Here is a 24,147-nt window from a genome sequence, read left to right on the forward strand (position 1 = left end):
CCCGGACGAGCCCCCAATTGATAAGCACATAGAAATAACTCTTGCTAAGGACAGAGCTTAGCCTGCTCTGTTTGGTTAAAATAACCATCCAAAGATTTCTCAGTTCTCAAAAGATTTATTGTTCTTTCCAAGCTAGCTCAGGGAACGCTCCTCTGACAAGCAGACCCGGAAGGAGGTTCAAAGGGCTGGGTAACATAATTTTTACTTCACAAAACAGCCCAGCCCACCCAGTTCCCTGTCCACTGGTTAGATATACAGGTTGGTCACTGCATTACCATTTGATTTCTCCACCCTGAACCCACCTTGCTTTTTATATATCAACCAAGCCTATCCCAATGTTTTTCCGCTTTTCTTCTCCCCCTTATCAGCTACATTCCAATGTGGTTACAGTTTCAGGCAAGTTACTTAGCTATGTTTTGCAGCTTTTAGCAAGAGCTAGTGTCTTGCTTAAATTTTACTTTTTTCTAATACCTATAGCAATATACATAATAAAATAGCTTGCCTTAATACATGCTATCTCGATCAATAGGATGGGGTTTGAGGAGGGGTAAGAACTTAGCAGGGTATAATACCATAGAGTCTCTACTCCAAAACAGCCATTTTTCCTGGGGAAATTATCTGTGTGGGTTGGAGATATGGCATAATTCCTGGTAGGGATGCCAGCTTTCAGGTGGGACCTGGTGATCCCTGGAATTATGGATCCTTTCCAGAGTACAGATATTAAATTTCCTGGGGGAAATTGATGCTTAGGAGGGTGGCATTGTATCCCACAGAGGTCCTTGTTCTCCCCAGACTCCATAACCACCTTATTGTTCCATAGTTAGATGTTATTCAGCAACAGCTTCTTGCAGAACCTCTGTGTATGGATGAAATTAAGGCAGTGATAATTAATATGAATTCTGGTAATTCTCCAGGACCAGATAGGATGAATGGTATAAACCTTTTTTATTGAATGGTATAAAACTTTTCCAGATTTTTAAATTCCAAAATTATTTCAATTTTATAATGAGATTTTTGAGTCTGGTTCATTGCCATTGAAGAAGAGTAGAAGGAGTAGGAGGAGTAGAAGTCGTTTTGGATTTATATCCCAGCTTTCTCTCCTGTAAGGAGACCTAAGGTGGCTTACAAACTCCTTTCCCATCCTCTTCCAACAACAGACATCTTGTGAGGCAGGTGAGGCTGTGAGAGGTCCAAAGAACTGTGACTAGCGTCTGCAACCTGTGGCTCTCCAGATGGTCGTGGACTAAAATTCCCAATTGGCTATGCTGACAGGGGCTGATGGGAATTGTAGTCCATGAGCATCTGGAGAGCCGCAGGTTGCAGACCCCTAGACTAGCCCATGATGTCATTATGATGCTTATGTTGCTTGTTCTCAAATTCTAGCAAAGATTATATGCAATGTGTAAATTGTCCATCTATTTCTTTGATTGCTTCTCACTTTCCATGAAAACTGCGCCTTTTAACGCTAGAAGAAGAAGAGTTTGGATTTATATCCCCCCTTTCTCTCCTGCAGGAGACTCAAAGGGGCTTACAATCTCCTTGCCCTTCCCCCCTCACAACAAACACCCTGTGAGGTAGGTGGGGCTGAGAGAGCTCCAAGAAGCTGTGACTAGCCCAAGGTCACCCAGCTGGCGTGTGTGGGAGTGTACAGGCTAATCTGAATTCCCCAGATAAGCCTCCACAGCTCAGGCGGCAGAGCTGGGAATCAAACCCGGTTCCTCCAGATTAGATACATGAGCTCTTAACCTCCTATGCCACTGCTGTGGTGCAGGGAACGTGGGTGCAGTGTGTAATTGGCCAAATGTGTCTCCGTAGCGGTTTCACAGCTAGGAATATTAAGCACTACAGTTTGGGACAAAGTGCTGTCCAGTTCCTCTGAGTCTGAAATGTCCTTGGCAGGCAAAAGGGTGCAGAAAAGGAGGGTGCTGCACACAGGGAAGCGAAGCGTGGTTGGAGATTAAGAACGTGGCAAAGCGCAGAAACTGAAGGGCATCGGAGGCGTAGTGACCCCAACCGCAGGGGTGAGGTCCAGGTCTTCTTTGGACGTCCCAGGGGCTGGCTGGAAAGTGAATCTCTGCAGGAGACTCACAAATACGAGGAACAGCTCCATTTTGGCAAGAGTCTCACCCACACACAGTCGCCGACCTGTGACAATGCAGACGAGGGAGGTAAGCATTCTTCATTTATAATTCGCTCATATAAAACAACCCAGTCATTAACACTACTGGGATATAATGCAAATGTTGGAAGAATAAGTGAGAAATGGACAGATGGGATGAAGTTCTACCAAGCCAATGAGTTAGGGTACCTGATGTATTAATTAAACCCATAGTGATAACTGTAAACAAAGTTACCTGCAGAGAAGGGCAGGAAGGCGTCTCTCTTGACGAACTTTCCTTCAGAATCAAGGAAATGCTCAGGATAGAACTGAAATGGTTTTTCCCACTGAGATTCATCGTATAGCACAGAGTACAGTAAGGGGATGATATGCGTTCCCTGCAAAGTCAAAATGAGGAGTCATTGAGAAGAAGAAGAAGAAGAGTTTGAATTTATATTCCCCTTTCTCTCTTGTAAGGAGATTCAAAGGGGCTTACAATCTCGTTTCCCTTCCTTCCCCCACAACAAACACCCTGTGAGGTGAGTGGGGCTGAGAGAGCTCCAAAGAGCTGTGACTAGCCCAAGGTCACCCAGCTGGCATGTTTTGGAAGGCACAGGCTAATCTAGTTCCACAGATAAGCCTCCACAGCTCAAATGGCAGATCAGGGAATCAAACCCGGTTCTCCAGATTAGAGTGCACCTGCTCTTAACCGCTATATCACTGCTGCTGTTAGAAGAACATGAAGATGGCTAACATGCCATCTGACATACTGAATTATACCAGCACAAATATTTTTGGTGCCCTGAGTCAATAACTAGACCAGACGTGTCAGACTCTGGTCCTTCAGATGTTCATGGACTATGATTCCCATCAGCCCCTGCCAGGCAATTGACCATGCTGGCAGGGACTGATGGGACCTGTAGTTCATGAACATCTGGAGGGGCAGTGTTTTATACCCCTAAACTAGACCACTGCCCACCCTGTTCCTCACTCCACACTGTGGGGAAAGGACCACTGCCCTCTGTGATATCTCTCATCTTTTCTTGTTAAATTTGCAAACTAACAAAGCTTTCAAGCCGCTTTCAAGAGTCTATGAATTTCATTTGCTTAGAGCTGCTTTCATCTTGGACAGTTAATTGAAATGTTTGCAGAAAAGTAAGACTAACTGGGGTGCTGTGTGGTTTCCGGGCTGTATGGCCGTGTTCTAGCAGCATTCTCTCCTGACGTTTCGCCTGCATCTGTGGCTGGCATCTTTCTCTGAAGATCCTCTGAAGAAGCTAGCTACAGATGCAGGCGAAACGTCAGGAGAGAATGCTGCTGGAACACGGCCATGCAACCCGGAAACCAGATAGCACCCCAGTGATTCCGGCCGTGAAAGCCTTCGACAATACATTAAGACTAATTGCTTTTTAATAGTAGTTAGGAGTTGAGATGGGCCTTCATATCTTGCTAGATTAGATGTATATTAAATACACATGCCAACTGGCATTCTTGCGTTTCTGTTGATTATTTCATCTGTACCAATACATTTCCTAGATAATAATTATATTATGATAAAATAGATTTAAAGAACTGGTATTTTTCTATCAATATTTATTTGACCTATGACAAACAAATCAAATTTCTCCTGACAGAAGTCTCAGAAGATGTCTAGGTGAGCTCCCTTCGCTGGGTAATGTCGGCTTTTTGATAATGCTTGGAAGCTTCAGGAGAGCCTGACCTCTTCAGACCTCAGAAACTACACAGGGTCAGCCTGAGTAGTTGGATGGGAGATCGCCAAGAAATATGGAGGTCAAAATGCAGAGGGAGGCAATGGCAAACCACCTCTGATAGTCTCTTGTCTTGAAAGCCCCGCTGGGCTCACTGACTTGAGGGCACTTCCCACCCAAAAACAGCGAGACAAAAGCGGAAACCTGATTTTCCTTTAAGAAGAAGAAGAAGAGAAGAGTTTGGATTTATAGCTCCCCTTTCTCTCCTGCAGGAGACTCAAAGGGGCTGACAATCTCCTTGCCCTTCCCCCCTCACAACAAACACCCTGTGAGGTAGGTGGGGCTGAGAGAGCTCCAAGAAGCTGTGACTAGCCCAAGGTCACCCAGCTGGCGTGTGTGGGAGTGCCCAGGCTAATCTGAATTCCCCAGATAAACCTCCACAGCTCAAGTGGCAGAGCAGGGAATCAAACACGGTTCCTCCAGATTAGATACATGAGCTCTTAACCTCCTACGCCACTGCTGTAATATGATTTAGCAATGCTATGAACTTTGGTCAGTTAATATTTATCTTCACAGAAATTGTAAGGTTAACATTTTCATGCCTGTGATTTTTTTTTCTGTCTTGCATAACCTCATGCTGCAAAAATGGGCCATGGACTCCATAGATCGGAGAGCTTTCCTATTGCCTGCTACAAGGAGCATGTGGACTTTTCCAATCCTCCAAAACAAGACTGCAAGCTGAGAACACAACATGCAGCCCCGGCACGTGCTTGTCAGGTCACAGCTTCAGGAAACCTCATGACCCACACCCAGGCCTCAATTTCCCAGTAAAGGGGAGATAACATTCCTGGAGCTTCATGGAAATACTCTAGAATTTCATGTTAATCAGACAGGAACTGGAAGTGTAACCCCCATGCTCAGAATGGGTTGACCCAGTAAGGGGTGGAGACTCAAAGCAGCAAGAGGCTGCAGCAGACCTCATGTAGTTGGAGGAGACAAGGCTACCAGACTCGGACATTGGTTGTATAAGCCATTAACATCTTGTTAAGGTAACTGCAATGTTGTTGGGAACTAGTGGGAAGGTAGTTGTTTGTTTTTGCTATTCTGTAAATGTTGGAGTTTATTGTTTCAGGGTTTCTTTTTGTGGTTGTAATGGGTGAGAGTTCTCCTGGAAACCATGTTGAATCCTGTTCATCAAGCCCTTGGAGTCTTCAGGAGCCAACCCACTTGCAAAGAAGAATTGGACTTGGCAGTATCAGTAGACTGGAAATATAAGGACTTGAAAATGCAAACTGAACAGGACCTTGAAGTGTGATGTTAAATGTTGATGTTATATGTTAAGAAAGTAATCCATTTTGTTTTTTAAAAAAATTGTTGTTGCAAACTCATTCCAAGTTCTGCCCCACAGAACCCACAGTTAGAGGTTACAGAAGCACTTTGCACACTAAAAATAATGTCTAAAAATAATAGTAGTAATATTGAAAGAAAATGGTAAAGTGGGGGGGAAGGATAATTATATACTTGCTTTGATGATTAAAATGAATGATAAATTTAATGATAAAAAGGATATTTATCATTGTCTACAAACTTGCTACTCTTGCTCAATAAAAATAATATTTTCTTTTCTTAGCAACAGGTAGTCAGTTAGTCAATCTTTGTTACAGTCATTAGACCTGCATAAGCGAGATAAAATACCACCAATTGAAATATCAAGACAATAAGTGTATACCTAAAAGAATTCACAGGGGGGAAAAAGGGAAATCAAGAAAGGTAGAGGAACATAAAGGAAGTAGGACAAGAACTTAAATATTAAATATTAAAAGGAAACCAAAACCTTAAAAATTAAAAAAAAATAGGGGTAGGCCTAAGTGAACAGTTCAGTGGACAAATAGAAGATTGTAACTATCAAATCCCAGCGTACGCTAATGAGACAACCTTAGTAGTCATTAAACCTGATTTATAGTACATATCCTCCCCTATCATATTTCAAGTGCTACTACACAAAACTTGGCACTGCTGTATGCTATATCGGGATTGGTATTTGTAAGCAGCAAGGAAGTATAACATCTTAGTAAAAGGTAAACCATGTCTGTAAGTGTTCTGCCTGCTGGGTGATAGTTCAAATGACCAGACTCTGCCCTTTACTCTTTTATGTTATCAGAACTAAAGGCTGCTAATCATCTTTAACAGATACATCTTGGAGAACTCTGCCGCTGGACAGTTTTGCACAGGCAAAGCCTTTAAAACGTTATAGCTCAGTCCCTTTCATTAGATGTATGAGGGAATCTCTCTTTACACTCTCACTTGTGCTGCGAGGAAGCTGTCCCTCCATTCTGTGGTTTGCTGTGGTGCCGAATCTCTCAACAGTTCCAGCACAGGAAGAGCAAAGGGCCTGCCCCCCCGACTTGCCTCTGGCCCCACTTTCCTTGCAATAGAGAGGAGAGGGAAAGAGCGGGCAGTCTTCTAGCTGGCCACCGGGGCTGTTGCTCAGCATCTGAAAACTGGCCATTTGGCAAAGTATTGCAGGCAATAAATGAACAGATATCAGCTTAATTGTGTTTTTTATTTATGTACTTTGTTGGTATCCTCTCTTGCTCTCCAATAGGAACCCAAGGCAGCTTACCTAATTTCCTCTTCTCCATTTTATTCACAACAACCCTGAGAGATAGGTTAGGCTAAGAGCATATGACCAGCCCAAGGTCACCCGGAACACTTCCATGGCACAAGTGGGAATTCAACCCTAACCCTAACCCTCTGTCTCCCCGATCTGAGTTCAGCACATTAAGCGCTACACCCGTGGTGGCGAACCTTTGGCACTCCAGATGTTATGGACTACAATGCCCATCAGCCCCTGCCAGCATGGCCAATTGGCCATGCTGGCAGGGGCTGATGGGAATTGTAGTCCATAACATCTGGAGTGCCAAAGGTTCGCCACCACTGCACTACACCCTACTTGAGTTGTTAATGGAGTTAATTAAGACTAATCACCTTTGGAATGAAGTAGCCTCTCAGGGTGACATCCGCAGTGGTGGCGTGTGGCAAGTTCATAGGGAGAATATTAGCGAACCTCTGAACTTCATGGATTACCGCATCTGTATACGGCAGTTTTGATCGGTGTTCAATCAGAGGCTGAGCAGGCCCAATGACCTTTGCAATTTCTTCTTGGACCTTTTCTGAGAAAATAAAACATAAGGAATTCATACTATGGCATTCCCCATCACTGTGTGTGAATGTGAAAGTTGGGCAGTGAAGAAAGCAGACCACGAGAACGTTGACTTATCTGAAATGTGGTGTTGGAAGAGAGTATTATGGAAACCGTGGATTATTAAACTGACAAATAAGTGAGTTCTAGGTCAAATGAAGCCTGAATACTTTCCAGAAGCTAAAAGAACTAAGGTGTGGCTCTCATACTTTCATCAAATAACGTGAAGAGAAGACTGACTAAAAAAGACAATAATACTAGGAAAACTTGAAGGCAGGAGGGAAAAAGGAAGACGCAACATGACATGGATTGATTCAATGAAAGAAGAATGGTTCCACAGGAGGGCAACCAAAATGGTAAAAGCTCTGGAATCCATGCCTACGAGGAGAGACTTAGGGAGCTGGGTATGTTTAGTTTAGTGAAGAGAAGGTTAAGAGGTTACATGATAGCCATGTATAGATATTTGAAGTGATGTCATGTTAGTGAGGGAGCAAGCTTGTTTTCTGCTGCTCCAGAGACTAGGACCAGGAGTCATGGGTTCAAGGTGAAGGAAAAGAGATTCCACCTACACATTAGGGAAAAAATTCCTGACAGTCAGGGCTCCTGGTTTGTTGTTTTTCTCCCTGTTGACGCTGCAGCGGGACTTGCAGGTATCCCCCTCCCCTCCGGATCTGAAGCCTTTGGCTCTCCAGAGAGAGAGGAGGAAGAAGAAAGGCGGGGATGAGGCCTGGAGCTGCCTGCGAGGGCCGAAGGGAAGGAAGGCTCCCCTTGTTACCCCCCGCCACCGATCCCTCACTTTTTCGGCCGCTAAACAGCCACGCAGAGCCGCAGTACAAGGACAGAAGAGCCGCATGCGGCTCCGGAGCCGCAGGTTGCAGACCCCTGTGTTAAACAGAGCTTCTGCCTGAAATATTGAAGAGCTGCCATTAGAATGCATATCATCTCGATTCCTGAAAAGTGTGTGGTTGGCCCCATCTTCTGGCACAGCCAGGTGACGTTTGTTCCCACTGCCTTTGATCAGAATTCCAAAGGTGTCCGCCTGCACAATAAGGACCTCTGCTCTAACCACTACACCAAATTGATATGATTTTAAAAATTCAGAAAATGTCATTACATTATAAAAACGTTGTGGTGAGACTCTTCCATCCTTCACCTATCTGATGATGCACTCTTTATTTTCACTGAGCCGCACCACAGCATGGAGTGTAAAGCTTAGTGAGGGAGTCGTGCAGTCTCCAGAGTCTGAAAATATGAAGAGCGTGAGCAGCTCATAACCCCTTCTGCGTTCAACATAACATCAGCTGTTGCAAAACAGGAAGAATAACTCACTGGTGCTTCCTGTTCTTGCTCATCCAACAACAGCAATCTAAGAGTTCTTTCCACTCTTATTCTTATCACTACAGATGATTTCATATATCCTGGAATGTTGGAAACCCACCAAGAGAAAGCACTCACTCTGAATTTCAGGATACTTCATCACCAGCAACAGGCCCCAACGCAAGGTTGTCGTCGTGGTCTCCATCCCAGCAACAAATAGGTTACTCACAAGAGCCTTAAGGTTTTCATTATGAAAAAAATCATCAGTCTTGTTCTTGTTCTTCTATTAAGAGATACGAAGAAAGAAATGATAAGAACATAAGAACAAGCCAGCTGGATCAGACCAGAGTCCATCTAGTCCAGCATTCTGCTACTCGCAGTGGTCACCAGGTGCCTTTGGGAGCTCACATGCAGGATGCGAAAGCAATGGCCTTCTGCTGCTGCTGTTCCCGGTTGGGGACTTTCCATTCTAGAGCTCTTTCCACGAAAATCTCCTAAAAAGTTTGGAAAACATTTTCGATCCCCCAATTTACCATGATGTATGTATGCACTCACCCCCTTGAAATGATTCCTGGGTACCATTATGTGTCCCCCCTTTTTTGAGTTTGTTGATAAACAGTGGCGTAGGAGGTTAAGAGCTCGTGTATCTAATCTGGAGGAACTGGGTTTGATTCCCCGCTCTGCCGCCTGAGCTGTGGAGGCTTATCTGGGGAATTCAGATTAGCCTGGGCACTCCCACACACGCCAGCTGGGTGACCTTGGGCTAGTCACAGCTTCTCGGAGCTCACTCAGCCCCACCTACCTCCCAGGGTGTTTGTTGTGAGGGGGGAAGGGCAAGGAGATTGTAAGCCCCTTTGAGTCTCCTACAGGAGAGAAAGGGGGGGGGGTATAAATCCAAACTCCTCCTCCTCCTCCTCCTCCTCCTCCTCCTCCTCTTCTTCTTCTTCTTCTTCTTCTTCTTCTTCTTCTTCTTCTTCTTCTTCTTCTTCTTCTTCTTCTTCATGTTGCAATTCTCCATACCTTGTATAATGGATGCCTCAAACATTAGCCCCCCAATGAAAAAATTCACAGAAATGATTGAAAAAACAGGCAAGGGGGAAACCGGGGAGGAAGTTCAGGGAAGGCAGAGAGACAGAGAGGTCCGCTTCCAGCCCTCAGTGCTGCAGGGGTAGCTTGGAGGGGACCAGGATCTTCCTCAGAATTTTTTTCTGGATGGTTTCTAGTTGTTCTAGACCAGAGATGTCCAACTCTGGCGCTTCAGATGTTCAGGGACTACAATTCCCATCAGCCCCCCTGCTGATAATCTTAGTGCTTTAAAGTGTTTAAAGAAACAAGGTCATAAATGAATGTGTGTCGGTATCTGGTAAGTTCATAGAAAGTGAAACAGTAATTTCAAATAGTAAGTAGGTGTATCCAAGCGGAAAACCAACATTGTACTTGGGAATTATGATTTGTATCTCCCAATGGATCCGTGCAAAATGTATTTCCGGGTCTGTACAGATACCGACGCATATCCATTTATGAACTTGTTTCTTTAAACGCCGCAGCACTTTGATGTCGGAACACTTGTTTTTATGTAACTCTTCACTAAGATTATAATTTAGGTACCAATCGAAATAATATATTTTTGTGTACAGTAGATTTGATATATATTTTTGTATAGTAAATATAGTATAGAAACAACAGCCCTGCAAGGTTGGTAATTTAGGCACTTTGAGAGTGAATATAACTTGAGATAAATTCTTGATATATCACAATACATGTCTTGAGGATTTATATACTTCATTTAATCTATCAAGAATAGTTGCAGTGATGTATTGCTCCAATAACAATAACATTTGCCGAAGGTTAGGGAATGCCAGTTGGTTTGGTAGGCTGAACTCTTCTACAACTGAACTCTTTACTGTGTTTTCATATGGTAATGTGTTTTTAAAACATAGATTCGCAAAGTCTACCTGAGGTTACTTGGTGCATTTAAAAAACTCTGTCACCTCTTGCTGTTTGATCAGGAAAGTGTCAATAAAGCTCCTCTGGTCGTTCACATCCAGTTCTTTGAGGTGTTCTATGAAGGTGGCCTGTATGAAGGCATGCAGTTTCTTCTTGTTATCAAGGACAGTCTTGCGAGCACCAGAGAGGAAGCCCAGAGCGGGAAACATGTTGAACAGCTAAAAGAATAACACACGAGAAGGGAAAAGATTAAGAATGCCCCAAGGTTAAATGCTGCACAGGCAGACATTTAAGCACTTTTCATTGAAATATCTTCCCTCATTTTTCTCAGAAAACTGACTCAGAAGGATCCCATATTCATTTTTATAGAATCATAGAGTTGGAAGAGACCCCGAGGGCCATCAAGCCCAACCCTCCTGCAATGCAGGAACACATAATCAAAGCACTCCTGTCAGTCGGCCATCCAGCCTCTGTTTAAAAATCTCTAAAGAAGGAGACTCCACAACTCTCTGAGGCAGTGAATTCCACTGTCGAACAGCCCTGACAGTCAGAAAGTTCTTCCTAATGTTTGGGTGGAATCTTTTTTCCTGCACCTTGAATCCATTATTCCGTGTCCTAGTCTCTGAGGCAGCAGAAAACTAATAAAAGGAAACACTTCTTCACGCAACGTGTGATTGGTGTTTGGAATATGCTGCCACAGGAGGTGGTGATGGCCACAAACCTGGATAGCTTTAAAAGGGGCTTGGACAGATTTATGGAGGAGAAGTCGATCTATGGCTACCAATCTTGATCCTCTTTGATCTGAGATTGCAAATGCCTTAACAGACTAGGTGATCGGGAGCAACAGCCGCAGAAGGCCATTGCATGTGAGCTCCCAAAGGCACCTGGTGGGCCACTGCGAGTAGCAGAGAGCTGGGCTAGATGGACTCTGGTCTGATCCAGCTGGCTTATTCTTATGTTCTTAAAACAAGCTTGGACATGACATCCCTTCAAATATTTAAACATAGCTATCATGTCCCCCCTTAACCTTTGCTCCTCAAACTAAACATCCCCAGCTCCCTAAGCCTCTCTTTGTAGGGCATGAATTCCAGACCTTTTACCATTTTGGTTGCCCTCCTCTGGACATGTTCCATCTTGTCAATATCCTTCTTAAATTGCATTGCACAGAACTGAACACAGGGGAGGTCTGACCCATACAGAGTGGAGTGGTACCATTACTTCCCTCAGTCTAAAAACTATACTCTTATTGGCTTTCTTGGCTGCCGTATCACATTTCATGTCGGTGCTGTGTTCTGTGATCTATCCTAATTGATTGACACATTCTGTTTTGGGTGGGGGAGGGTGGAGTGGGGAGGCTTGGGCCAGACCGGCGGCAACCCACCCCTCCCCTGCTGATCTGGGTTGCTGTCTGGGGGCTGGGAGAGGGCGGGCAAGGTTTTGGGGAGCCCTGGGCTGGGCTGGAGGGGCAATGGATGGCAACTCACTGATGCCCCACCAGTGCAGTTTGCTGTTTGGGGGCTGGGAGAGGGTGGGCGAGGGAATGGGGAAACTTGGACAGGACCAGTGGAGCAATGGGTGGCAACCTGCCCTTGTCCCACCCGCCCAGGCTGTTTGGGGGCTGGGAGAGTGTGGGCAAGGACAGGGAAGGATTGGGCCAGGTCTGGCAGGGCAGCGGATGGCAACCTGTGAATGCCCTACCAGCGTGGGTTGCTGTTTGGGGGCTGGGAGAGGGCAGGCAGGGAGTGGGGAGGCTTGGGCCAGGTTGGTGGGGCAGCAGACGGCTACCCACTGATGCCCTGCAGGACCCAGTTTAGTCTCTGTGTGTGGGGGGACAGCGGGTGCAGGAATGGGGAGCAGAGGGAGGGTGATGAGGCAATTGGGAGTGTGTTGGTGGGTCTGGCGGGGAGGGTGGCTTGGTCCTTGGTCATGGGGAAAGCGGTTGGAATTTGAAGAACTAACTTCCAACCAATGGGCTTGCAAGACTCAGTTTGTGAGTCCAGTGCACCCATTGGTGGGAAGTGCATCTTCGCCACATTTCCATTTCTTAGGCCATTATGATTAAGGATATAAAAAACTATCTGATTTCCCTTTTGATACTCCAATTAAAATAACTAACTTATTCTCCAGTTACTGAGGCCTTTTTGATTAAATCCCTTCCAAATAATAAAGATGCCAATATTTCATACTGTGCGGCTACATTCTGTTTCCTTGTACACAAAAGCAGAATTACTTGGTGGGTGAGTGCTCATATTCTTCTGTTTTATTTAAATAACATTTGCCCCACCTCCTGTTGTGGTAAACCATGGAATTCTTTGACTATTAACAATGAATATTTTAACTCTTTTGTTTTACGTTTCTATAGTAATGATAATTTTTTTAAATCAAGGAAGTAATGTCATTTTTTAATTGGAAGGTAGCCCATCATCTGGTCATGGCCCACCTACTCTGGAGAAGAGGGCAGGTGTAAGGTCTCAGACCCTTAAGCCAACAAACAAGCTCTGAGGTATTGATCAATAGTGTTTATTGAGCAGGCATGGAAGCACCACAGTTGAAAAGCCGGTTCTGACGAAGCCGGCATTCACAGTCCCCTTTATCCCCAAAGTGAATCCCCCTCCCATTTTCCAAAGAACTTGTGAAAAACAATCTTTGGAGCTAAGGTGCCCCAAGGTCTCAAGCAGATAGTAATAGAGAGCCACCTGACTTCCTGCTCCTATGAGATAATGGATGTAACTCTTTTCTCACAGGACTAGAGTGTCAGGGGAAAGCCTAGTTATCTACAAAGTGCATGAAGCCATAAAGGAAAGATCAAGGAAAGAATGTCCCAAATGGCAGTGGCTACATATAGCAGGCTGGTAAAAATATATATTTCAGCAGCATTGGTGTGTTATTTCAAGCAGTTTCATTGAGTTAGGAATGCATCTCAATCACACAGATGCTATCCCCCTGACCGCAGGCCATGACCAGAGGGTGGGTCCCCTTCCCCTCTCCCTCTCCTTCTCTTTCCTCCCAAAGTGGGTGGGCCTCATCCAGATGCTAAGCCCCCTCTCCACCCCCTTCCCTACCCCTCTGCCCAAGGTCATTGGGCCACAGACAGACAGACACATGTGTGTGTGTGTTTGTGTGTATACCATCAAATTCAAGACAGACTCACATAGCTCTGCCTCCACTGTGGCCCTTTCTGCATATTATAGGCCAATAAACATGGATGTAGGACAGTAAAAAAAATCCATTTTGGGAGGAACGTCACACATATTCTGCTTCTAAAATGAGTCTACCCTGTCTTATTTCCTCCAAACTGGGTTTTAAAAAAAATCGTGCTATTAGCAAGTTTTTAAATAAAATTCCCAGGTTGCAGCCACTCGTGAGCGAATGCCCGGGCAGGAGGCACTTTATTTGCCTCTGTTTTCCTTTTTTAAAATGCTTACATCTGCATAGCTACGAAGCTAGATGCGATTGTATCATGAGACATCAGCATGGCTGTGCGGGTTCATTTGTGCATGCCTGTGTAGCTATGCATTTATGGGAAGTAAATTTAAAAAAAGTGCATCTCTGTGTGAATAACCCGGATCATTTCCATGGGCTCCAATTACTGCCTATGTAACCCCCATGTTCAGAATGGGTTGACCCAGAAAGGGGTGGAGACTCAAAGCAGCAGAAGGCTGCAGAGCTCATGTAGCTTGGAGGAGACAAGGCTACCAGACTCGGACCTTGATTTATATAAGCCCTTAACGCCTTGTTAAAGGTTTTTTTGTGTGTTTGTAATGGGTGAGAGTTCTCCTGGAAACTTTCATCATGTTCAATCCTGTTCATCAAGCCCTTGGAGTCTTCAGGAGCCAACCCACTTGCAAAGAAGATTTGGACTTGGCAATATCAGTAGACTGTAAATATAAGGACTTGAAAATGCAACCTGAACAGGACCTTGAAGTGTGATGTTAAATGTTGATGTTTGATGTTATATGTTAAGAAAGTAAACCATTTTGTTTTTTTAAAATTTGTTGTTGCAAACTCATTCCAAGTTCTGCCCCACAGAACCCACAGATAGAGGTTACACCTACACGGATGCATGTGAATGCAAAAACAAGAAAATGGGTTTTTTTATCTTTACAGCAACCGGTTATGCATTTGCTGTGCGGAAGGGTCCTGTATGTAGCAAAATTCCAAATAATTATTTAACCAATCTTGAATGCTCAGATTACCATGACTGAGGGACTTCCAGCAAGCCGGGAATTTTCACTGACTAAATTCAGTAGTCTTACAAAAGTGGGATCTTCGTATTCAAATCGCTTGCCAAGTACTATTGACACTATGATATTGGCAACAGCAGCGTTCATGTTTATAGTGGACTCAAACGGCTTTCCTGTACGAAAAGAAGAAAAGAAAGAGCAGGTATTTTCTTTGGAAAGAGCCTCAATAATGCTTTGATGAGGGGAAGATAAAACCATTTACCAGGAGCAGGAGAGGCATTTTTGCTTTCCAGTCAGTTTTGTTTCACACAATCCTTTCTCTTCGCCTGACACACATTCATAGTTTTGACTCCGTTGGATTTTCAGGTTTTGAGGAGCCATTTGACTAGTTATTTTTTTAAAAAAACTGAAATGTTGTTCAGGGTGAACTTGTACTCCAGCCAATCTGTTCTCTGTGCATCCAGAAGGGTGGGAGGTGGCTTTTGTGTCAGGGTATCATCTGGAAACTGTCCTGATGGGACCCCCCCCCCCCCCAAGTTTGGTGCAGTTTGGTTTAGGGGGAGATGGGAGCTACCCTTTGCTAAGGAGATGGGGGCTACCCTTTTGAGGGTCCATAACTTTGGACCCCCTGAACCAAACTGCACCAAACCTTGGGGGTGCCATCATGACAGTCTCCATATGATACCCTGACATTTTGGTGCTGATATGTCCAAGAATGCCCTCCCTGCAAGAACATCCCAAAATTTGCCCAAGAATCTTTGGTCTGCATTGAGTTTTCTGCATTACTGTCAATGGAGTTTGCAGCCGGGGGGGGCACATTTCTGAAGGCACAGTCTCAAAACTTTCAGGGTCTCATCAGGAGACTTCCCTAATGATGCCCCCCAGTTTTGGTGCAGTTTGGTTCAGGGGGGCCAAAGTTATGGACCCTCAAAACTGTACCCCCATCTCCTATTAGCTCCCATTGGAAACAATGGGGGATAGGGGCACCCCCTTTGGTTGTCCATAACTTTGGACTCCCTGAACCAAACCTCACCAAACTTGGGGGGTAGCATAAGGACAGTCTACTGATGATACACTGAAATTCTGGTGCCGCTAGCCTAAAAACTGCGCCCCCTGCAGGCCACAAATGGAAAACCACTAAAATACCCAAAAACGAACCCAGCATTTTGATGCCCCCCACAAGGTGATGCCCTGGGCAGCTGCCCACCTTGCCCAATGGGCATTACACCAGTGCAGTAGATGATTGCAATATCTATTCAAACTGTGGTTTGTAGATATGCTAATAGGGTAAAAAAGAAAACACCAACCCACCTTTGTAAGATTCAAATGTCTGTGTTAGGAAATGGCATTCTTCGATAATCCTGTCCTCTATGGTCCTCTTCCCCATCCCATAGTCACGCAATGTGGTTAACATGAACCGCCGCATCACCTTCCAGTTCTCACCGTGAGAAAAAATAACTCCTGCGTGGAAGCAAAGGGCTGGTTTCAAGAGCTGGCATGACTCTTATGGCTGTATTTGGGGGGATTTGAACCTCCACCCCGCATTTATTTTAATTTTTAATTTCAGATTTTTCTGTAGACCGAGTTAGTCCCCAAGTTTGCAGAAAAATCTCTTCAGGGTTAGTGTGTCCCCTATATGCAAATTTAAGTATCCGCAGGCTGGGGGTATACTTGGGAATTAGATGTATAGATGCACAAAATTGTTAAACTCAGTCAAGTGGTTGGGAAGCCCTGCAGGGCATGTAAAAAGTAGTGCACGATTTTGAAGCAGGCCTAATAAGAACATAAGAACAAGCCAGCTGGATCAGACCAGAGTCCATCTAGTCCAGCTCTCTGCTACTCGCAGTGGCCCACCAGGTGCCTTTGGGAGCTCACATGCAGGATGTGAAAGCAAGGGCCTTCTGCGGCTGTTGCTCCCGAGCACAAGGCATTTGCAATCTCAGATCAAAGAGGATCAAGATTGGTAGCCATAAATCGACTTCTCCTCCATAAATCTGTCCAAGCCCCTTTTAAAGCTTTTTAAAGCTAATGTGATTTCCCTTCCACCCGTGGCCACAAAAAGTGAAGTCCGCTATTCTTTTCTTTATAAATATATAAGTGCCAACTAATTTCCCCCCCCCCCTTAATTCTTCCCCATGTGGTAGCTGCCACCAGAAATATAAATTCCAAAAAAGAACCCTTCAACATCTTTTGGTAGTGTGTATGAGCTTATAATGCAAAGTGGACGGCTTATGTGGCCCTAAGGGAATTAGGGCAGGATTCCAACGTTTCTTCAAATTAAGATTTTATTTATAACTAATACGTAACTTCAAGGTTTCAAGCAAAATATTTACAAAATAAAATAAAATCAAACTGAGGAAACAAATATTTTGAGGACTTCACTCAACATAAATTCACTTTCGACGGCTTTTCTCTCAGACTTCTCTCAGACTCTCTGTCTTTGTTTTGTCTAACTGTTTATGGAGGCTCTGATTTTCTCTGTATACCTTCTGACACACTGACTAATTCTCTCAACACTGGGTCTTTTCACCCAGAAACCCCAACACATTCTGCCCTGCTCACACGGAGCTTTGACTCTCTCTGACTAGAGTTTTGACACTCCCAGTCCTTCCACTCTGAAATCCTGTCACCTTCTGCCAGTCCAGCACAGCCCTCCCACACGCGCCCTCCAGAATCAGCCCACACACACACACACACACACACACACATCATTACAACTGGGATGTGGCCAGCCTAGTTCTACTTCCTCTATGGGTGTCTCCTAAGATAATTTCCTAAGGTGACACCTAAATGAGCCGGAGCACCTTCTATTCCTCACCGTAGCCTTCTGAAAGGTTTTCAAACATTGGGACCGTGGCCCTCTCCGCAAAGGCATCTGCCTGGTTCACCAAAGCCTCCTTTACGGTCTCGTAGCCCGTCAGAACTACCATTTTCTGGAATCCCAGTTGGAAGCTGAAGACAGGGCCATACCGCTTGGATAACTGTGATTTTAAAAAGTGAACAATTTGATTTTAAAAAGTGAAAAAAGACAGTTCACGTCTCCAGGACCAACATCAGCTAAGTACCCATTTAAAGACAAAATGCTTAGGAGCAGCAGTGGCGTAGGCGGTTAAGAGCTCGTGTATCTAATCTGGAGGAACCGGGTTTGATTCCCAGTTCTGCCACCTGAGCTGTGGAGGCTTATCTGGGGAATTTAGATTAGCCTGTGCACTCCCACACACGCCAGCTGGGTGACCTTGGGCTAGTCACAGCTTCTCGGAGCTCTCTCAGCCCCACCCACCTCACAGGGTGTTTGTTGTGGGGATGGAAGGGAAAGGAGATTGTAAGCCCCTTTGAGTCTCCTGCAGGAGAGACTCCAAACTCCTCCTCCTCCTCCTCCTCTTCTTCTTCTTCTTCTTCTTCTTCTTCTTCTTCTTCTTCTTCTTCTTCTTCTTCTTCTTCTTCTTCTTCTTCTTCTTAGGTGAATAGAGATGTTTAAAACTGGAACCTGACATTTGATCTTTTTTTAAAAAAGCACCAAGCAAAAGCTGTAGAGAGATAGTATGTTGTGGGTTTTCCAGGTTGTATGGCCAAGTTCCAGTAGCATTCTCTCCTGACGTTTCGCCTGCATTTGTGGCTGCATCTGCCAGCCACAGATGCAGGCGGAACATCAGGAGAGAATTCTGCTGGAACACGGCCATACAACCCGGAAAACCCACAACACCCTAGTAATTCTGGCCGTGAAAGCCTTCGACAATACTTCATAGAGAGATAGTCCCATAATCAATACATATAACATCATCAGGACATATAACAAGGCTTCTAGGTAGGGTTAAGAAATGATTATCTGCAGCAATGGAAATAATTGTACCTCCTGCGTCCTTGCCACAGCCCTGCCCAGGAATGCCCCATCCCCAGAATGCCTGGCCACGCCCCCGTCGTGCCCCGCCCAGCCCCACTGACGCTACGCCACTGTTTGAATCCCACCACCGTCAGAATCTGTTACTAATATTTTTGAATCCCATCCCTGGTCATACCCATTCTGCAGAAGAGCTTTCGATAACAGATGAAAAGGCGGGGCATGTATTCTGTGCATCTCCTAACTCCCTCGGGGACTGTCATTGTTATCTGGTGATAACCCTGGGTAATTAACTGTCCCCCGATCTGAATCATAAGCCCTGCCACCCATCTAAAATTCTCCAATCATTTTATCACTTCGGATACTCCCTGTTGATCAGATATGCAATACTTATTATTTGGCAGGGGTCTATGGGCTACCTGGTACATCCTTTCCCAACCCTCGTTCCTAAGTCTCCTGAAAACCATAAAGAGCAGTAGATGGTCTTATTGAGTCTCCTGTTCTTCAGCTAGTCAGCTCCTCTGCTCTCTCCTCATAGCACTCCCTAAGACAGTGATGGCGAACCTTTTTGAGACCGAGTGCCCAAATTGCAACCCAAAACCCACTTATTTATCGCAAAGTGCCAACATGGTAATTTAACTTGAATATTGAAAACTGAATACTGTTTAGGAAAAAAAAAACAGTTGGCTCTGAGGTGTGCATTACTTGGGAGTAAGCTTGGTGATAGTCGGTGGCTTTGCTTTGAAGCAACCATGCAACTCTTCCAACGACCCTAGGAGGGTTTGCTCAGAAGCAAGTCCCATTGCCAGCAACCAAGCTTACTCCCAGGTAAAGGATCACACTTTTGTTCTTCGCATGAAAATCAGTGGGGTTTAACAGCGCTTAACAGGGTTACCTGCACTGCTTCCCCAAAACTAGGTCTTAGGTTTAATGCTAATAATCGAGTCCAGCGGCCCAGGCCAGCCTAGATGTGTGTGTGGGGGGGCGGGAACTCTGTGCGTGCCCACAGAGAGGGCTCTGAGTGCCACCTCTGGCACCTGTGCCAAAGGTTCGCCACCACTGCCCTAAGAAGTAGTAAGCATTTGCAACACATTAGTAGTAAGCATTAATAGTAAACACATTTGCAACAAGTACTAGCCAGAATTTGCAACACGCAGCAGTTGCAACAAATAAAATAAGCAAGGATTTTTTTAAAAAAATATGTGGCCCATCTGTGTTGTGATCTTCACTTGACAGGGGAAAGATAGTCCTCTGGCCCAGAAGGAGATCATAGCAACACATGAACCCATGAGTGGCACAGAAAGGACAAAAACAGTTTACCTCAGACATGGTTCTGTAAGGCCTTTTCAGGTCTACAAGGTGCAGATTTCCAGTGAAAGGCCATGGCTTTGGTCCTGGGGGAAGATCTCGCCTGCTGCTGTTGTTCCAACTGCCCGTTTTCAGAAAGAGGGCCAGTGTACAGACAAATAGCAACAACAGCAAAACAGGATCCATTAAATCCATGCCTGCGAAGCCGTCTGAAATGATTCTCACAAAGTCTACCCTGATTAGGACAGTGTCTCTGAAGAAGTGAGCTGAGATGTGCAAAAGTTCATACCCTGCCAGAAATGTTGTTAAGGTGCTGGTGAACTCTTGCCCCGTTTCTGAAAGGAGAATAAATATTTGTCCAGCCTCGTGTTAGAAAGGCAGTAAATCAACAACAACTGTCTTAGTAATACAATCTGCCCTTCCTCCTCTCCCAGTTTTTAATCCCTTGTTAATTATTTAACCTTTCTTCAACTTATTATCTGGGCTGGTGGTGTCTGGTTCTTTTGCAGAACAGGTTTTCATGCTTCGGACCTGTTTCTGAAGGCCCAGCACTTGGAAATGGTTGGTGGAATAGTCTCCTGTCCGTTCAAAGAGTGGCTTGGCCAAATCCTCTTTCTTTTCAAGAGCCAATTAAGACCTGCTTGAATTCTTCCCCCTTTGAAACCCTTGCCAATATTTTGCTGTTATTGAAAGGCACTGGCCTCCCTGCTACTCCTCCGAGGATTGAAGAGAGTTCTCATGTTTCTGCAATGTTTTAATCAAACTGCATATCAAGTCATGGGATACTTTTGTATGGATTAGGTAAATTGTTCTGTGATGGTTGGGGAAAGGTATTTGTGATGGCTGGTGAGCCAACTAGTCAGCCAGCGTGGTGTGTAGTGGTTAAGAGCAGTGGACTTTAATCTGGAGAACGGGGTTTGATTACCCACTCCTTCACATATGGTGAACCGGATTTTCCCCTGCTCCTACACATGAAGCCCGCTGGGTGACCTTGGGCTAGTCCCATTTCTTAAATAATGAATGAAAGGGTCACGTGCGCCCTTTAAGAGCTTACAAGAAACGGACCGCAAAGAAAACGTGACACACGTATGCTGCTCAGTGGCTTCCGTGTATTGCAGAATCTAACCAATCTCTCCGGAGGAGAGAGTACAAGTGAATGGAATGCACTAAATAACTATGGCTCCTACCGCACATGCAGAATAATGCACTTTCAAACCACTTCCAGTGCTCTTTGAAGCTGTGCGGAATAGCAAAATCCACTTGCAAACAGTTGTGAAAGTGGTCTGAAAACACATTATTTTGCGTTTGCGGAAGGGGCCTATGAGTGGAATGTGCCAAACGGAATGAACTGATATCACTGATACCTCCCGACGGGGTTGCCTGTTATGTAAATGTAAAAATGGTATTTAGCATTGCATTTTAAGTACAGTTATAAGATTGGTTAGATTGTACAATACACGGAAGCCACTGAGCCGCATACGTGCGTCACGTTTTCTTTGCGGTCCGTTTCTTGTAAGCTCTAGTCCCATTTCTCTGTGAACTCTCTCAGCCCCACCGACCTCACAAGGGGTTTCTTGTGGGGAGAGGAAGTGAAAAGGAGTTTGTAAGCTGCCTTGAGACTCCTTACAGGAGAGGAAGGTGTGGCGTAAATCCACACTCCTCCTCCTCCTCCTCCTCCTCCTCTTCTTCTTCTGAGCAGGGCAGGAGCCACAACGTAGGCTACACAGATGGGTTCTTGTGATGTCAACCTTTCAGAAAGCTTCTTCTGATCACATGTGCTGAAACAAGTTATATGTGTAGCTGAATTTGTTCTTCCCTTTAAAGTGTACGTTATTATTGTGGTCAAATTAGTCACATGGGGGCAGTGGTTCTCAACCTTCCTAATGCCGTGACCAATGGTGGGATCCAAAATTTTTAGTAACAGGTTCCCATGGTGGTGGGATTCAAACAGTGGCGTAGCGCCAATGAGGCTGGGCGGGGTACGATGGGGGCGGGGACGGGCATTCCAGGGGCGTGGCAATGCTGGGCAGGGCTGTGGCAAGGACACAGCCGCTGCGCCAGTCCTTGGGCGGGAAACGAATGCACGCAGGCACAGGCTACCACGCACGCCGGTGCACCTCCTGCTAGACTGCTTCAAGTTCTGTGCGCTACTGTTGAGAGGAGGGCATAACTGAGGCAAAAATCACGTGGCAAAATCACCAATTAGTAACCCCCTCTCGGCACACACAAATAATTAGTAACCTACTCTCGGGAACCTGTGAGGACCTGCTGGATCCCACCTCTGGCCGTGACCCTTTAATACAGTTCCCCACGTTGTGGTGACCCCCAACCCTAACATTTATCCATTTTACAGATGGAGAACACTGATGCGGAGAGTCTTAGGTGACCCCTGTGAAAGGGTCGTTCGACCCCCAAAGGGGTCGCGGCCCCCAGGTTGAGAACCACTAGCTTAGGGTGAGAAGATGGCTGGAGCTGATCCCATTCATGGCTGGATGGTGCTGAGAGTAGGTAAAAGGTAAAGGTGCGAACATCAGGTCATTGTTGACCCACGGGATGATGTCACACCCTGATGCTTATTAGGCAGACTATGTTTACAAGGTGTTTGGCCAACGTTTCCCCCAGTTGTCTGCCCTTTGCCCCCAATAAGCTGGGTACTCATTTCACCAACCTCGAAAAGCTGACTCATCCTTGAGATGGAATTTTTTTGAGCCCATATCCAAACTGGATGAAAACTGAGTTCAGGACTGTTTGGAAGGAAAGCAGTTGGCGATTTTTGAATGCTTTACACATTAACTTTGGAAAACAGCGTGAACTTGGAACTTACTTGGCCTTTATCGTCAGTGATTTTCTGCACAATTTTCTCAGTGTCCAGACATTCGTTCAAATATCTCTTCTGATTCCAAATCTACCATTCACCTATATTTGGTCATTGACTGTAAATAAAGTCTTCTTCTTCTTCTTCTTCTTCTTCTTCTTCTTCTTCTTCTTCTTCTTCTTCTTCTTCTTCTTCTTCTTCTTCTTCTTCTTCTTCTTCTTCTCTGGTGGATTTGTTTCCCCGCTCCTACACATGAAGCCTGCTGGCTGTCCTTTAGCGAGACCCAGCTCTCTCTGAACTCCTTCAGCTCCACCGACCTCACAAGATGTCTGTTGTGGAAAGAGGAAGGGAAAAGGAGCTTGTAGGCCAACGTAAGTCTCCTTTCAGGAGAAAAAGGCAGCCGTATAAATCCAAACTCTTCTCCTTTTCAGACTGCCTTAAAAGCTTCCTTCTTCCTGAAGCGTGCTGTGCTTCCCAAAAAGTGTGTGTTTGGGGTGGGGCGGGGGGGGCAGGTGGCACATGAGAACAGCATGGGGTGCCTGCAGGGGTTAGGGAGAATTAGCAGCAACAAGCATAATTACCCCTTGTTCTCATTGGGGTGATTCCTAAGTGGAAGAAGAAGAAGAGTTTGGATTTATATCCCCCCTTTCTCTCCTGTAGGAGACTCAAAGGGGCTTACAATCTCCTTGCCCTTCCCCCCCTCACAACAAACACCCTGTGAGGTAGGTGGGGCTGAGAGAGCTCCGAGAAGCTGTGACTAGCCCAAGGTCACCCAGCTGGCGTGTGTGGGAGTGCACAGGCTAATCTGAATTCCCCAGATAAGCCTCCACAGCTCAGGTGGCAGAGCTGGGAATCAAACCCGGTTCCTCCAGATTAGATACACGAGCTCTTAACCTCCTACGCCACTGCTGCTACTGAGAATGGAACTTGAGAATGGTACAGTTCCGGGAAGGGAGGAAACTCAGTGGAGCTGTGAGTCTGCCCTGCCCTACTGGGGAACTAATAGGGTTGCCAATAGTGTTGAGAGCTAGCATGCTGTAATGGTCAAGAGCGGTGGACTCTAATCTGGAGAACCGGGTTTGATTCCCCACTCTTCCACATGACTGGCAAAATCTAATCTGGTGAACCAGGTTTGTCTGTTGTGGGGAGTCCCCTTACAGTAAAGAAAGGGGGGTATAAATCAGAGGTGGGATGCAGCCTATTCGCACCTATTTGGTAGAACCGGTTATTAAAATTTTCTCAGTTCGGAGAACCGGTTGTTAATGATTAACTCCACTAGGGACAAGGGGGTAATCTCTGTCCCTGGGTACAACAAATCTCGTCAAGTGGGAAATGCAAAATCACCCCCAGGACCCCCTGCGTTCCCCCTTCCCCCCATTGCACCCCACTCCTACCCCTCACCCCACGGCGCCCACCCCCACCCACTTACCGTCATTTCAGAGCAAGATGGGAATTGGCAGACAATCCCTAACTTGTCTCTTTTCTGCAGCCAATAGCTTTTGCCCTTAACAAAAAAGGCTACAGTAATAACCAAGTAAAAAGGAACTGCACCTCGGGCGCACTTGCCCTGCATCCTTGCCACAGCCCAGCCCAGGAATGCCCCACCCCCAGAATGCCCGGCCACGCCCCCGTTGTGCCCTGCCCAGCTCCATTGGCGCTACGCCACTGTTTGAATCCTCCACCATCAGAGCCTGTTATCCCACCACTGGTATAAATCCTCCTCTTCTTC

General features: G+C 45.6%; 1 protein-coding gene across 1 annotated transcript; it reads right to left on the reverse strand.

Moving 5' to 3' along the window:
- Window positions 1-1,682: 1,682 nt before the first annotated feature.
- LOC125436235 (cytochrome P450 2K6-like) lies at window positions 1,683-22,511 on the reverse strand. Its single transcript, XM_048503076.1, has 10 exons — window positions 22,428-22,511; window positions 19,616-19,938; window positions 17,276-17,438; window positions 15,769-15,918; window positions 14,470-14,630; window positions 10,318-10,491; window positions 8,465-8,609; window positions 6,796-6,980; window positions 2,355-2,496; window positions 1,683-2,145 (listed from the first exon to the last, which is right to left on the reverse strand). The coding sequence occupies exons 2-10, from the start codon at window positions 19,796-19,798 to the stop codon at window positions 1,958-1,960; spliced, it is 1,491 nt and encodes a 496-aa protein (XP_048359033.1). The 5' UTR covers window positions 19,799-19,938; window positions 22,428-22,511; the 3' UTR covers window positions 1,683-1,957.
- Between the last annotated feature and the right edge of the window lie 1,636 nt (window positions 22,512-24,147).

Source organism: Sphaerodactylus townsendi, linkage group LG01, assembly GCF_021028975.2.
Source record: "Sphaerodactylus townsendi isolate TG3544 linkage group LG01, MPM_Stown_v2.3, whole genome shotgun sequence".
Classification (NCBI taxonomy): domain Eukaryota; kingdom Metazoa; phylum Chordata; class Lepidosauria; order Squamata; family Sphaerodactylidae; genus Sphaerodactylus; species Sphaerodactylus townsendi.